This window comes from Gallinula chloropus (genome assembly GCF_964237585.1).
Source record: "Gallinula chloropus genome assembly, chromosome: 4".
In the NCBI taxonomy this organism is placed as follows: Eukaryota; Metazoa; Chordata; class Aves; order Gruiformes; family Rallidae; genus Gallinula; species Gallinula chloropus.
This window is the reverse complement of record NC_140088.1, coordinates 9,515,986-9,531,343: the sequence shown is the minus strand read 5'-3', so window position 1 is coordinate 9,531,343 and position 15,358 is coordinate 9,515,986. Positions and strand designations below refer to the sequence as shown.

At 37.7% G+C, this 15,358-nt stretch overlaps 1 protein-coding gene across 2 annotated transcripts in view; it reads right to left on the bottom strand.

The window, feature by feature from the left end:
• Positions 1-15,358, bottom strand: part of HECTD1 (HECT domain E3 ubiquitin protein ligase 1) — a 58,266-nt gene that overhangs the window by 1,254 nt on the left and 41,654 nt on the right. For both annotated transcript variants that reach the window (XM_084263677.1, XM_084263678.1), the window contains 16 exons: positions 12,068-12,289; positions 10,192-10,325; positions 9,662-9,818; positions 9,098-9,320; positions 7,907-7,961; positions 7,482-7,664; positions 6,927-7,137; positions 6,757-6,842; positions 5,516-5,643; positions 3,410-3,611; positions 3,127-3,264; positions 2,282-2,889; positions 1,142-1,220; positions 937-1,030; positions 478-628; positions 35-179 (listed from right to left, as the gene is read on the bottom strand). In XM_084263677.1, coding sequence (XP_084119803.1) covers positions 35-179; positions 478-628; positions 937-1,030; positions 1,142-1,220; positions 2,282-2,889; positions 3,127-3,264; positions 3,410-3,611; positions 5,516-5,643; positions 6,757-6,842; positions 6,927-7,137; positions 7,482-7,664; positions 7,907-7,961; positions 9,098-9,320; positions 9,662-9,818; positions 10,192-10,325; positions 12,068-12,289 — 2,816 coding nt within the window. The remainder of the gene's footprint in view (positions 1-34; positions 180-477; positions 629-936; positions 1,031-1,141; positions 1,221-2,281; positions 2,890-3,126; positions 3,265-3,409; positions 3,612-5,515; positions 5,644-6,756; positions 6,843-6,926; positions 7,138-7,481; positions 7,665-7,906; positions 7,962-9,097; positions 9,321-9,661; positions 9,819-10,191; positions 10,326-12,067; positions 12,290-15,358) is intronic.

Genomic DNA, 15,358 nt, shown 5'->3' with positions numbered 1-15,358 from the left:
GGCTGGTGTGAGGGGCAGCGGGAAGCAGCCATACCTTGCGTACAACAGTGAGCCGGGGATGTAGGTTTGCCAGTCCTCCTGGTGGGAGTGTTGAACAACCAGTGGTGAACTGGAGAAAAGCCTTCCTTTCATCCGAAGACATACCACACAAGACTCTCACAAAGCGAAGGAATCCAGGGCTTAAAATAAATTAATTTGTTATGGTAGCATTACAGAGAGTGGGCTTGCTTGTTAGCTCACTATTAAGCTAATAATTTTTTATCCTCTCTCATCACAAGATACCAAGTACCTTCTAACCTATCTGACATACACTGGTATGAAACTACATGGCATTTCATGTAGTTACAGATAACCACTTCCTCTCCAGTGACTACTGATCCCATCCGATTTGGTATCTTCATCTAATGAACAATCTGAACATTTTATCACTTAATGCATCTTTTAGCCACTATTTCAAAATGACTGGGAATTAAGTACCTGTCTCGTGTATAGCCCAGCTTAGGTTCAGTGTAGTTGATGATGTCCTCGGCTGCCCAAGAAGGCGACTGATTTCCACAAAGAATCATCTGAACTTCTTCGTGGCTGAAGGAACTCAGCTTCTCCATTGGGAAGACTCTATTGAAGCCATCTTTAAGTTAGACAAGATATGGTTATAAACACAAGTCAAAAGAATGTTTATACAGTAATGTCAGCATTTCAATTCTATTTTAATCAAACCACAACCAATCAACAGTTTCTTAATTAAGGTAACCGGAACCTTTTCAAGAGTGTAACTGGCACAACTGCTGCAAAGGTAGATGAAATTAGTATCTTACCTACTGCAATCTTAAACATTTGGTTTTGAAAACTACTACGTCACTACTTGAACCCAGCACACTCTGAACACCAGTCAGTCCACCTGACTGCACACGTATGTTCTGCCATACTGAGAATTACCTCTGAACGCCTCCATCTGTTTCTGTATGCCAGTGTGCATGCAGAAGTCAAACATGAGGTCTACGTACTCCTCAGCGTTATCCATTGTCACAGTCTGCAAAGACCATGGAGAAAGATGGTAAGAATTCACTTTGCATTCAAGTTATGGCTGACACTGGGAACATTCAAGTGCTGTTTAAATTGTGAAGGTGCATCGCTTCCTTACCTCATCTTCACCACCTGGCTTGAGATCCACAGCTGTAAACCCATACACTTTGGATGAGGGGCAAAACTGGAAATTTAGCCTTCAAAATAAAAAGATGTTTCTAATTAGTAACTAAGTCTGCTACTGCTTCTGCAAACACACCAGATTTATAAACCACAGCCCCCACACCCGAGAGTATCTCACTGCATTTCCAGCCATTGTTTGTGGATATGAACAGCAGTACCACAGTACAGAACTACAGTTAGCAACAGACTACACAGATAATGTACTTTTCAAGTCTACAGTATGCATGTGTGTGTGCTCACCCACTATTTGGACTTGGTAACCCCTGAAAATTTCATGGAGTTTGGTGTGTTTTAGTTGTCAGCTTCGAAACTACTCAAACCATTTAATTTGGTTCACAAACTCTAAAAATCTTCTACATTAATTCCCAGCACTAACAGCCACAGAGCCACACAGGCATGAAGAAGGCCCTTCAGTGGTGCTGTGTGCCTTCCCTCTAACAAGCCGTGCTAAAGTCCAGTGGCCGTAAGCAGTTACTGAGCTCTGACTGTGCAACCTTTGTGGCACAACATAATTTTAACAAATAACCCGGTATGTTACTGTTGTTTCAAAAGGAATCATGTGAAACTACAAAGGATGCCATCCTGACACAAGTTTACACAGGTATGAACGCTTTTATGTCTGTTTGCTAACTTCTGGCAAATGTTGTGCTTAACAGGGGATCCAAACACTGCGCTCCGTGTTCGTTAACACAATCTGAAATCTCAATCTGTCCTCTTCAGAAGCTCTCAAAAAAAACCCCACTTGATAAATTTCAACAGCTATCATAGCAAAGAAATTACTGCTTCACACTTTTCTAAAGGTCTTTACAAGTACTTTACAAGAGAATCATGCAGCATTGCAGTGCAGCCACATTTAAGTTTAAACGCCAGGAAACTGAGTGAGAAGGAAAAAAAAAAAAAACAAACTAAGGAACAAGAATGGCAAACAGATGGTAAACTAGGATCTTGCTGCATCCCTAATGATTCCCTCTTGCAAAGCTACTATTTAAAATGAGAAATCTTCATTTTTAATTATATGCGTTGACATTTGTCTCTGAACAGAACAGTGCATATTTATAAATATGAAAACTCTTACCCCAAATCCTCTATGCTAAGGGGAGGGCCTGAACCTGATGGATTCTTCAGCATTAATTCCTGTAGCTTTGTGTTCTTTTCATCTTCTGACAGACTTTTGTTGCTTAAAATTTGACGCCTTTTAATTGCAAGGTCCTTAATTTCTTTTAGAAACCTAGCTCTATGAGGATTTACTAATTCAAAGTCTTCCCACGTTAAAATTCCATTAAACCAGGCAGGAGGTTTAGGTTTTGGTGGGTCGAGAATAAATTCTGATTTGGAGTCTTCTTCCAGACTTCCGACTGACAAGGAATCATGTCCTTCTTCTGTAGAAGCCTCCGACTGACTTTCAGTGCAGTGCAAGTCTCTGTCACCCCGTGATTCATATATCAACTTACTCATGTTACTTTTAATATCCCCCATACACATGAGTTTAAAAAAAGGCTTAGAAATAGGTAAATCCACAAGTCTATTGTCCTGAATGCATTTAGCCAAGAAAATTCCCAGGAAATGAAAGAGTTTGGTGATTCTTTCAAGTTCGTCACTATCTTGTGGGAATGGTGCTGTGAAGAGTCCACATGATCTCTGTACATAGTAGCCAGGGGGTTTCAATCCACCACCAATATCGACCTGATTAAAGAGAGAGACACCAAAAATAAGTTGACATTGTTAAAGGTGAACTTAGTTACATGCCTGTGCTGTTTAACTTACTATGCTCCATTAAAAAGAGAACAAGCTGTGGAGCTGAGTGGTCACTCTGGCAACAATGAGCAGCTGCTCACTAATGATGTGTTCCTCCTTTCCTGGGTAACTTGCTCCCTTTTCTTTTCTACAAGTACCCGGTTTAAAATGCACACTGAAGTATACCTGACGAGACTCATCGTCTGGAAAGTCGTCATCACAAAGCCAAGCTCCCAGATCTGTCCTCTGAAATTCTGCTGCCACCAACGCATAAAATTCCAAGGTAGGACCCAAGCCTGTTCCTTCCTCCCCTAAAAACTCCACCTAGAAAAACATAAGGAATGTCAATAATAAAAGAAAGTCCTAGTGAAGTGTTCACTGTTGGTAATGGAACAGAATATTCAATATCCTGGCCAGTACATTAGAAATAGCTATCTAACCTTGACTGCTAGGCAGATATATGCTTTACCTCTAGAACAGATTTTCTGTCTGCATGAATCTGCATGACATTTTCTGCCCATTCCATCAAGGATTCACCTCGCGGCACCTTCACTCTTTCATGTTTGAGGCGCCCAACTCTGAATTCTCCTGGATCATCACGTCGCACCGTGCTTGTGGTCCTTGTCCGTTCAACAGTGGCTTCACGTCTGTTCTGCAGCCATACAATTGCCCTGGAAAACAAACAAAACCCAGTTGTTTAAAGCTTTGAAGTCTACCAGCATGAAAACCTGAAAGCAGCCACTAAGAAAAACTTGCCTTGTTAAGTATTAATTGCTTCCTCCTATTTTTACCTTTTTTTTAAGTTACATACCAAAATATTTTTCAGAAATATCTGAAATGTCCAAATATGGGCTGTCTACTATCTTAGGAGCCCAGCAAATGAAATAACTTTTAATTACTATGAAGAGCCAGCCATAACTTCTCACATAACGGACAGCACCAACGAACATGTAATTCCTCATCTGAATTACTACAGTTGCCATAGTACAGTGGAATAAAAGGTGGGCAGCATCTGCTCTAGTACATTTAAATCACAGGGGCTCAAAACCGTTCATAGGCACTTATTACAACTTCCATTACATGTTGCAAGGCAGTTGTACATCCCTCCATTGACACTGATCATGCTTTACAGCAAAATTTTCTTACACCCTTACCAGAGAAACAGAGAACCAAAGCTGAGGTGCAGTCATACACACACACACAGACCCCTACGAGTGAAGGAAGAACAGCCACCTCTAATAGCAGTGTTTACATGAAGCCCAAGTTCAACATTCCTGTAAGTACCGTCAACGATGCGGCAATAAACTGTTGGTTGTTTTGCAAGGATGTTCAAGTGTCATGAGAGAGCATGTACACACTTGTGTGAGTGTCCACACAGAGTTCATAAACAGTGTATGAGCTTCAAAAACTATTGGCAGTATTTTAAGAGCTTACCAAGAAAATACCATGCGATGTTTCCAGAAGGATCCCTTTAAAAAACCCACAGTTTTCCTAAACCATTACCTTTTCTCAGAACAGAAATGAAACAAAAAAAAAACCCAAACACACACACAGTCCAATTTTCCAGACCACTTTTCCATACAGGTTCAGTTTTTCCATGTCAGGCAGATTTCAACTGGTGTTTTGCAAGACAATACCTTTCCTCTTCTTCCTTTTTTTCCCTTTCTAAATGCCTCACTTCCAGCTCTTCGTGAGGTATTTCCAGTGGGTACTAGACACAGCAGGAATTTTCACAACTCACCATCTACACTTTTCTCCCTCTTTGGAAAAACAAACAAACAAAACACCCAAGAACACCCACAAAAACTAACCCTTTATTCTCATTACATCAAAGCAAACCCGCAAAAGGTTTGCGCTGTCTACACACTCGGCAATCATTGCTGCAGCCAAAATACTAAGGATACCTAAATTAAGAAACCACTTTACAGGGTACCCTTACATGTTTTAATGTCTGTTTTTGTTACAATTTAATTATGTAGCTAATAATAACTCTCAAAATAGCATCTATTTGTTCAATTTTTCCCTCTTTTGTTATGACTTTAATGAATTAAAAATAAACAAACCTGAACAAACCATCACCAAACCACTGTAGGAACCACGAGAAGACAGGTGCTTTGGTATATGTTTTCAAAACTAATTTAATTCACATTTATTTTCAGATTTTTAACTTATTTTGTTTCTTACACCTTTATGAACTGTAGCCCTGTCAAATTAACTGCCTGAAAGGATAACCTAGCTAGAAGTACACAAGCGTCTTCAGCTAAAGTGGAAAACCCAAATGTCTTCGAAGGAATGTCCTGAATCATATCCAACAGAAGGTAGGCTACCCAGCATAAACCTCTAACACAATAAACAGTGTTTCAAGTGTCCAAAAGCATTTCTAAAGTTTTCCATCTTCGTGTCTTTTTCCTATTATCTAAAATGCTGTCCATTTGCAAAGCAAAATTTATAGTTACAAAAGGTCCTTCTGCAAGTTCACAATTAAAAACCCAAAAAAGAAAAAAAAGAAAAAGAAAAAGAAAGAAAAGAAGCACTCTTAAGGTTTCTGTTTGGTGGTTTTGGTTCATATTTTTACCTTGATGCTCCAAACGCTGTGCATGTGAAGTACAACTGTCTTGTTTCAAATGGAATTAAGAAAGGACACTTGCTTGTTAGCTGCTCACACCAGTCTGGCAAAGCTCCACTCGCTAGTGCCAAGGGTTCCTGTAGTTTAATGCAAAGAAAAAAAATAAATCAAGCTTTGTAATATTAAACTTAGGTTGTCCCAAGCAGTTTGTTTCTAAGTACACAGAAACCTGATATATCCAAGGAAAGAGTTTTTCACCTGAGCTTGAGTAGGTTTCTTCCCTCTCAGGAATCTCTACTTCTGCCCCCCACCCTTTTTTCCCCTTCTCTTAAATACTATGAATGAGAAGTTCATGGAGTTTCTAGGGATCAAGAGAGAGCACAGAGTGCTTTGGCACAAACACACTAAAAGCTGTAGTAAATCTCTGGGACATATACTACTCTAAGCACTGTGGGGAAACCTGAGTATACAATTACCTAGAGAGAATGAATTTTAAGTTTTGATAAAAGAGATTAGATACTACCTCCTCAATACCAGAAGACACAAAAGAAACCTGCTGGCAGTAAAGATGATCCACACTGAAATAGGACTATAGTGTCTTCTGAAATACAAGTATTATAAATAAAAAAGGCTGCAGAAAGTGTTACTACAAAGATATCCAGGGTGCTCAAACAGCCTTTAAAATAACATTAAAAACACAATTATTTTCCTAATTAGGGCAACTTAACTGTAATAAAAAAACCCAACACACACTCAAAAAGCACATAGAGCCAGGCAAGTTAATTCATGTTCTTTAAATGTCTGTTAAAAAAAAAATGTAGTTCTACTGAAGAACTACATCTTAAAGTCTTCCTTTTAACACATCTAACTGACCTAGTACTAAGAATGTTTTCCTAATGTTTTTGAAAGCTTTATGCAGTTATGTATAAAAATGAAACAAAATTAATTCCCTTTATTACAATAACATCAGACAACTTACATACACCAAATGGTAATAATGATGCATCCTGCAGGAAAATTTATTCTCCCTAATCAGAAGAAAGAATTCTACTACAACTTTTTTCTTGGTATGTTTTTATTCAGACAAGACTACTCTTACAGAATTCACTCATCCAAAACATAGGGAAGTAAGCATTGTATGAAATGATTCAAATGTCAAACCAGCTAGTAATTTCAAAGTAAAGAAGAACATAACAGAGTCTTAAAAGCTATATCACATATACATTGTGCACAATGCATTAATGCAATACCTCAATCTGTTGCAGAATCTTTGTAGTAATTTTTTTGCTTGTGAATTCATCAGGTGGAAAGTTAAACTGAGGATGCTCATCTCCTTCTGAAAATATAAAGACAAAGGTTTTTTTCCTTTATTTTGTTTTCATGAAAACATTTAAGAAGCCCTGCTATAGAACAAACTTACCTTCCTGAGAAGTTCGTGCTGTGTAAGGGTCACTGGCAACTATATACAAAATGCGAAGTAACTGCAGAACATCTTCTACTCCACAGGAGTTCTGCCCACTGCCAGCTTTGGCCTGAGGTTGTTCCTTTGCCAAACTAAGGATATCAGAATTTTGAAGAGTAGAAATGGCCCCTTGACTTAATCCAGATTTTGATCCATGTTCACAGAAATCCTGTAAAATAGAATTGTTAAGAATGAAAACTGTGTGTGTTACCATCTTCAGGACTGCACAGTCCAAGGTAAAGGTTTGAAAAATCAGAATGGTTACTGTGTTTAACCTCAACACTCTGCTAAATTGTGGATCATTCAAATCCACAACTCAAATGCATTTTAACAGAACTATATTTAACAGAAGACATCAAGAAAAAAAAAGCGGCAAAACCTAAATTTGATATTTGCAGGTGAACATTCAACTCTCCTATTTATGTCATATATCTCCTCCAAAAGAATCTTTAAAGCTGCAAAACAAAGCACACAGCCATTCAGAATAACAAAAGTTTGGATGCAGACATATACCTTGTATGCAGCTATGAGCTGGGAACAATTTCTGTTTTTCCTAATACTTTTATTAGTGCCGGTTAATTTCCAGTGGCGCAGGAAAGCTGAGTCTGCATTCTTCTGCAGGTAGGTTATCAAGTCATTCTTTGGTAATTCATCAGTGCCAAGGTACTGCTCCACATGCTCTACTGACCAGCAACCCTACAACAGGAACCACCAAGTGTTGGCTTTTCCTGATTGTAAAGTCTTTTAAGATTTCACATGCATTACATATTTTCTTTTTCAAAGGAGCATGCATTTACAAAAATACTCACTCATGTCCCTTAAATAATTGAAAACTGTTAGTTTTTTTAATATAGCGCTTCAAAAACTGCAGTAAGATTTGTTTTGCTTTTGTTCAAATAGCCACAGAAACATACACAAAGGCACTGAAGTCATCTTACCATTTTTCCACTCTCCTTCTCTTTATCGGAATCCTTCATTTCTCTGTACATGATTCTAGATATCAAAACAAGGAGTTAATATTTCACACTCACAGCACATCCTCGAAATTCTGAAGTCACACACTGACTTGTTAGACACCAATGACATTTAGATAACATGATGTAAAACCAGCAATAGCAGCTGCTCTTTGGAGCACAGAACATCTGGGATACCCTGAAGCAGCAGAGCTCTTCAACTCACATTTAATATTCATTATTTCGATATTTATCTTGCAAAGTATGTGTGTTTCCTTAAGTGAGGTTTGAGCAATCAACCTTCATTGTGCCAATTCCCCAAACTAGCTTTAGCTTCTTCACTACACATGCACCAGCTCTTTGAAATTCTGCAGTTTGAGAGTAGCTTGCTGTATGTTAACTTAGGCAAGAGGCTCATTTACAACTATTTCTCATGCTTTCTAACTGTTGCTTTCTCCTCATCCACTGAGCTAGTCATCACAGAAGGTTGTCAAATTGATTAAGAATGATTTTCTCTTCATAAATGCATGCCACCTGCTCCAAATGACCTTCCTGTCCTTCATTATTTGAAAATGGTTTTCAGGACTATATTCAATATCTTTCCAGGGATGAAGGAAAGGGTGATCAGTCAGGTCTGTTGTTCCCTAGATCCTTCTTGCCCTTCTGGGGAATAGGAATGGCACTTGCTTTCCTCCAGTCCTCAAAAATGTCTCCCAGTCACCGTGACCTTTCAAAGATAATCAAGAGCCGCCAGCCTTTGTTGGTACATCCCACTGAGTCCCATGGATTTTATTTCCTGTTTCTTAAAGTGTTGCCTCAACTTTTGCCCTTCACATCCCTCACTAGGGCTTTGACTTTCCTAATCCCATACCTTCACACTAGCACAATGTCTCTATTCCCCCTGGGTCATTTGACCCTTCTTCCACCTCTTGCATGTTTCCTTTTTATGCTTTGAGTTCTGTGGGGAGTTTCTTGTTCATCCATGCTGGCCTCCTGATGCCAGGAGGTCACAGCACTACCTTTAAAACCAGTAAGAAGATGCTGACATAAATTCAGGAAGAACTAATGTTAGCATTGCTTCCTAGAGAGGAGGAAGAAAAACTTAACACTGTTTCTCACCTATTTTCTAATTGGTCACAGTGTTCTCTACATTGAATAACAAACTTGTGAGCTTACGTGTATGTTGGCTCCCAAATACGTCTCAGTTTGTCAGATTTCACATTGCCATTACAGGAAAGCTGCAACAATTTCTGCACATAGTAAAAGATGGTGGATCGAAAGTTTGTTAAGGGAAGTTCTACTTCTCGAGTTGTTCCAAGACCTGAAACTTTCAAGGTAAGTGCTAAGCGAGGTGAAGGCATGCACTCAACCTCTTCCAGGAGCTCTGAATGAGGTGTACCTGTGAAAAATAATTTGAGAATCTGTTAAATAAACATAGAGCACATGACAAGTTGGTTTAAACATTAATAAAGAAGTGTGAAGACCTCCTGCACACACCCCAAAGATGATACCGAGTTGTAACTAGGAACTATATCTAAGGGCTGCAACTGCACCACTTCTCTATGCGAGTAAAGCTAAGGAATTTTGGAAATCCCTCCTGATAACACCCCCTTTAATATTATCAAAGCACTTGCATTCCTCTTCTCATACATTAGTCTTCATGATGTATTAACTTGTTTCAGTTCATCAAAATCAACAATGTCTTATTTCCATGCAATCTACCTCTACATATTCTTTTACCTGGTGGAGGGATTTCTAGGTCAGTTGTCTGCTGAACATTAGTACGACCGGGTCTTGGGTCAAAAGCAGGAACCAGAGCAGAAAACTGCCGTTTCAGTACATAATCATCATCCCATGTTCTTCTACGTCCTCCTTTGGTTTCATACTCCTCCTCTTCCTAAAAAGCAGTTATTGTTTTTTAGATTCTGCTACAAAGAAATTACTTGATCAAAATTTAATACTTATTTAGGGAATAGAGCAAAATATAGTAAACTAAAATTGGCACAAAAAATTATCAAAAGCTGGTGTGTATCAGTTCTAGTTCCATTTAACTGGACAAAGAGGAATAACAAGTATCAAAGCCACAGGCATGTAAAATTCAACATAAATAGGACAACCTTACAACAGTTGTATTTACAATTCCTGGAAAGAATGAAGCTTTCAGTGAAGTACCCCCCGCCCTGCCCCCAGACAAGAACACTGCCACACCTGTGTATTTTTAATGCATCTGTTTCTCAATTAACACACTATCTATGCTAACTATACTGTACCATAACTTCCTCATATTCTTGATCTTCTTGGTTATCATCTTCATTTTCATCATCTTCTTCATCTGGTTCAGGTAGATCCTCATCATCATCTAACTCTGCCAACAGAGTGCTAGCTCGGCAGCTATCAAGAAAATCTATAACACAGATATATATTTACATACAGAACAAAAGACAAGAATAACTTTTCAAGCAAAACTTTGAAAATTAAAGAACAGGAGCACTGGGAAGAGTGAAAAAACAAATCTCACAAACAATAGAGAATCAAAACATTGCTTATGGCATAATAAAATTAAAACCTGTGATAAAAGCATACACTGACAATAAGTGGAGGGGTCTAGTCAATAGCATAACTAAGGAAAGCAACATTTAATATTTCTATAAGTAGGAGTGATCAGCAAAGTGATCAGTTTCTCATTTATGTGTATCGATCATTTTATAATTACACTTATTTTAAATTACAAAAAATTGCCAAAAAAAGGGATACAAATTATACTGTCTGATTCTATGTTTAATTAATTCTAAAAATAGGTTAGTGATTTAATTTGCACTAAGAATGTGTGGCTTGGAGCTCAAATTACAATGTAATTGACAATGTAAAAGGACAAGTGAAATAAACATTTGAGTGATCCTTTTAAAGATTCAATTACTGATTGATTTCTGTAACAAGAAGCTGAAGACAGACAGAAGTTCAATTTCATCCACCTAGTACTTAGACTTAAAAACCAACGCCCCCAAAACCAGAAAAGAAGTTCACAGCAATCCAAGGTGAACTGGGCTGAATCTCTGAACTCGTCTCTACACACATGTAAACTACATATACCACCCAAACACCCTTTGACTTGTTGCCAATACTCCAACAGAAATTTTAAGGTAACAATTTGCACAGTTCTTTAACTGCCCAAGTATTTTAAGACTTGTCACCCAAACAAAATATTTAATGAGACTTAAAATATTTTTTTTAAAAAAAAAGTAATATAAAGGGAGATGGTATCTTAATTGATTGCCTCCAAGCAGCTCAATTCCAATATCCACTGAAATTACCAGATATATTTCAAGCACTTTCAATAGGCTACAGGAGGGGCAAAATAGAACATAATCTTAATGCAATTGAATTTTAAACAAATGAAGTATCTCTTCTTTGAAGAGCATCTTGGAATCCAACAAGCTTTATATAAGGAAGTAATTTCCCACGTCTAGCCCAGGTTTTCCTTGATTTCATTTCATCAACTTCATTCTTAGAGATTATAAACCTAGTTAATTACGATATTCTTTGTCAGTATTCATATTCTGCTAATAACTCCTGTCCTAACATTTGTTCATAGTGTGTAGTGGCCATGTAACTCTGGATTTTGTTGGGGGGGGGGGAGGGGGGAGGAAGGAGGAGGGGAGGGAGCAATTACCATTATGGTATTGAGACACATGGAGCCTCATATACTATTTTAAGTGTATAACATGTCTAATGGCAGGTGCTTTTCAATCACTGGGTAATACAAGGTACCTCACACTAAGCATGGAGCCCATTTGTACAACACAATGAGAAATACAATTTTGATTTTAATTAGAGGTTCATAGGCAAACTACATTAGATACTAAACTTACTTAAGGAAAAGATTAAGTGCCTAAATAAACCACACCATAAATAATAAAAATAATGCAGGATAGACCCTGCTGAAAATAAAGATCTGAAAACATAAGCAAATACTACTACATTTACATTATTTAACTTACTGCCTTATTGAACTAGTAACATATGAACAGCTGAACTTTCAATACTTTTCAGTAAATAAACTACTACATGAGAAAATCATAACAACAGAAAAAAAGGAAAAATCATTAATGGGAATTCTGCTTATGTTCATTTAAAAATGAAACTTACCATATAAAGAATATTCTGCCTCCTGACCTGTATCGCTCTCACTAGATGTTGATGTTAGGCTAGTAGTTAGAGTATTACTAAGCGACTGACCAACAGATAAAACTGTAGTTGCTGTAGCTACATTGCTGCTGCTAGTAACACTGGATGTAGACATGGTCACTGTTGATGTGGTACCAGTTGTAGTCAGATTAGGAAAACTTTGGGCACCCATAAGAGGAGAAGCTATAGATAAAGATATGGTAAGATAAAATAAATGATTTGATGACTTGAAGAGTACAATTTACATGCATGAGCCCTGTGTTGAATAACATATTTGGGGTTGAAAACTTAGCAGATGTAATGTGTTATTTTACAATAAAGAATAACAGACTAAGGGGGAAGGGTTTCCCAGTGCAAAATTGCACCCTACAACACTGATGCCCACTTCTGAGTGTACTGCCTTGCACACACATGTAAACCACATTATTCTATTAAATAAATCCCCAAATCCCATTGTAAATCTCAAATGCCTTAGATTCATTTTCAACATATGAAAAAGTATTTCTGAAATCTGTTATTCCAATACTGTGTCTGTTTTTAAACCTAAAATGTAATTTAACTTCTAAACAACAATAAAATTATACAGGGAAAACAGTTTAACTACACAAATGAAAAGAACATAACAGGAGAAATGTGAAACTTGTGATATTCTGCATTTTTCTAAAGTTCTTAAAGCAGCTCTGACTTGTCATCTTCCACATAACTATTAGCACATATGTTCATGATGGGCACAAGCCTAAGTTTGTAATACTGCAAAACATGTGACTTAATACCTTACTTATGTTGGATGATTTATATAATAATTTTTAGAATAAGCAAATGACAACTGAGAAGTTCCCTTACTGCACATTCAAATGTAACACAGGAAATGCATTTTTGTTAACGACTGAAACAAGCCTGAATTCACTGTAAACTCAGTAGAACAAATTTCAGGTAGTATACAAAACTGAGTATAAGCTACATCTATGCCCAGCTATACATTTACAACATTTTCTCACATCATTATTTGCAAACAGAGGAGGTGAATCACATGTCTGCAGGCCCACCCTGCAGGGTGCACACGTCTGCAGGGGTCGCCTATGCTTAAATTTAACCCTTGCATTTTTCTATCTACCTTTTCTAAAATTTACCAAAAGTAACCATTTTCATTACTGTAGTTTATGTAAACTGAGGCACTGCTCTCTTAAAAAAAAATAATCTGAACTCTGAATTTCAGACTAGTCTATCATCTGGGGTTGCAAATGTTACTACCCTTGAAAATGGGTACAATACAACCAAGATTCATTGCATTTGGCAACTTTGAGAAAACTAAGTGTTACATGTGCTATTTTTGTTGTTTGTCAGATACCCTCCCCACCCCGCCCAACATTAACAACAGTCTCTAAATGAAAATAAAAAAATCACCAAAGGTGACCCAAGTAGCTATAGTGGTTTAAATTATTTCTATGTGTGGGGAGGGAGAGAGTGACATGTAAATTTAGGGTTGCCAATAAACCTATGCTCATCTCTGTAAAAGCATGGAAATTTTCCAATCCAAAGTGTTTTTTCTTTTATTATTAAAGAACTTGTTCAGTATTCATATCTTCCCACCCACCTCTGATTAATAACAGCAAACTCTCTGCTGTTAAATAAACAGAAAGAGCCATTAAGTGGCAGCATTTAATTTGCTCTGAATTCAAGAACTGAAATGGGCTACCTTAGACTCCACTCCTGGTAAAACTGGTTTTAAATGCAACCACAACCACCACAGCAAATCCATTGAGACAAATCGCTCATCGTGATTTCAGACCTGACTTCTTCGTTGACTAATTGGGGGTTCTTTTTGGTGAGTGGTTTGTTTGGAGTGGGGTTTTTTAGTGTGGTTTGTTTTTTGGTTTTTTTTAGAAAAAATCCCCACCTGGACAGGCCAAAGTAGGAGGGAAGAAGTCCAAGCATTTCACAATGCTCTAACATAACTTCAGCCAGACTGCTCAAATTCAGTCTCTCATCTCTTTTAGGGACACAAGTTCCCATTTACAGTTTCTCTTTGTATAAAATATAGAAAACAAAGTAATTCCTATATGAGTGATAATTCAAAAATATGGATATATTTTAATTCTAAATCCAATTTTTAATTTGTCACATTTGTATGCCCAATTTTAGGTCTGTATGGTAACAAACACTAGTGAAATGTGTTAAACATCCTGTGTAATTTTTGCAGGCACTGGAACAGGGTGCTGAGGTAGGTGGTGGAAGCACCGTCCCAGGAAGTGTTTTAAGGCCAGACTGGATGAGGCTTTGGGCAGCCCACACTAGTGAAGGGTGTCCCTGCCCATGGCAGGGGACAGGAACCAGACAATCTTTGAGGTCCATTCCAACCCAAAGCATTCTAATATTTTCAAAGGTGTGCTCTCTCTCTCTCTCTCTCTCTCTCCCCTAGTACAAAACTACTTGAGAAACAGAGGCACTGACCGTCTGCCCAAGAGGGGTTCAATTACTGGAAGTCCTGAGTATCTGATTTACATTTTCATGTACAGGCTGCAAACATTCCCCCCGCCCCATCCCCAGTACCACAATATGAATTTAATAATACATTAAAAAAATCTCCCCAACAAAAAAGAAAACATTTGCTATTGCAACAATTTAGAAATGCTAATAAAACCCATCATTTTATAAATAAGGAAGCACAGAAGCCTTAGAAAAGTAGGAAAGCCTAACAAGAAACTGAGCGCTGCTTTCTAGCTTGGGTAATGTTACATTTTCTAACTCGTTTACCTCATGAAATGCAGCTCCCTGGTTAAGATACTGTCACCATCACTGAACAAAATACATAATGAGGCTGTTTGAGTAACAACTCTGGGAGCATGCTGAGAATTTGGACAAGTGAACTCACAACAAGCAGGTATTACTTGCTAAAACCTTGATCCTACATATAAGCACATGCAAATGTTAAAGCATGTACATTTTGTCATTTAAGTAATTGTTCACTACAATCCTCCTTACACTTAATATGCCTGAACAGTTTGCCAAATCTAAGCCTTAATTACAATACCATCTGTAGAAAACATGCACAGTACTGGAGTACTTTCAGTTATTCAGCCTGATAGAATGCAGGCTAGCTACCAAAATTCCATCATAGTGCAGTTTACTTTTTTCTTTATTCTGTGTTCTTAGTTCCTAAGCTCAGAGACTTCACTATACACGCAAATTGCCTTTCCTGAGGAAAATGGAGAAGTAGCAGAAACAGATACAAGGTGAGCAGGCCTTTAGGTA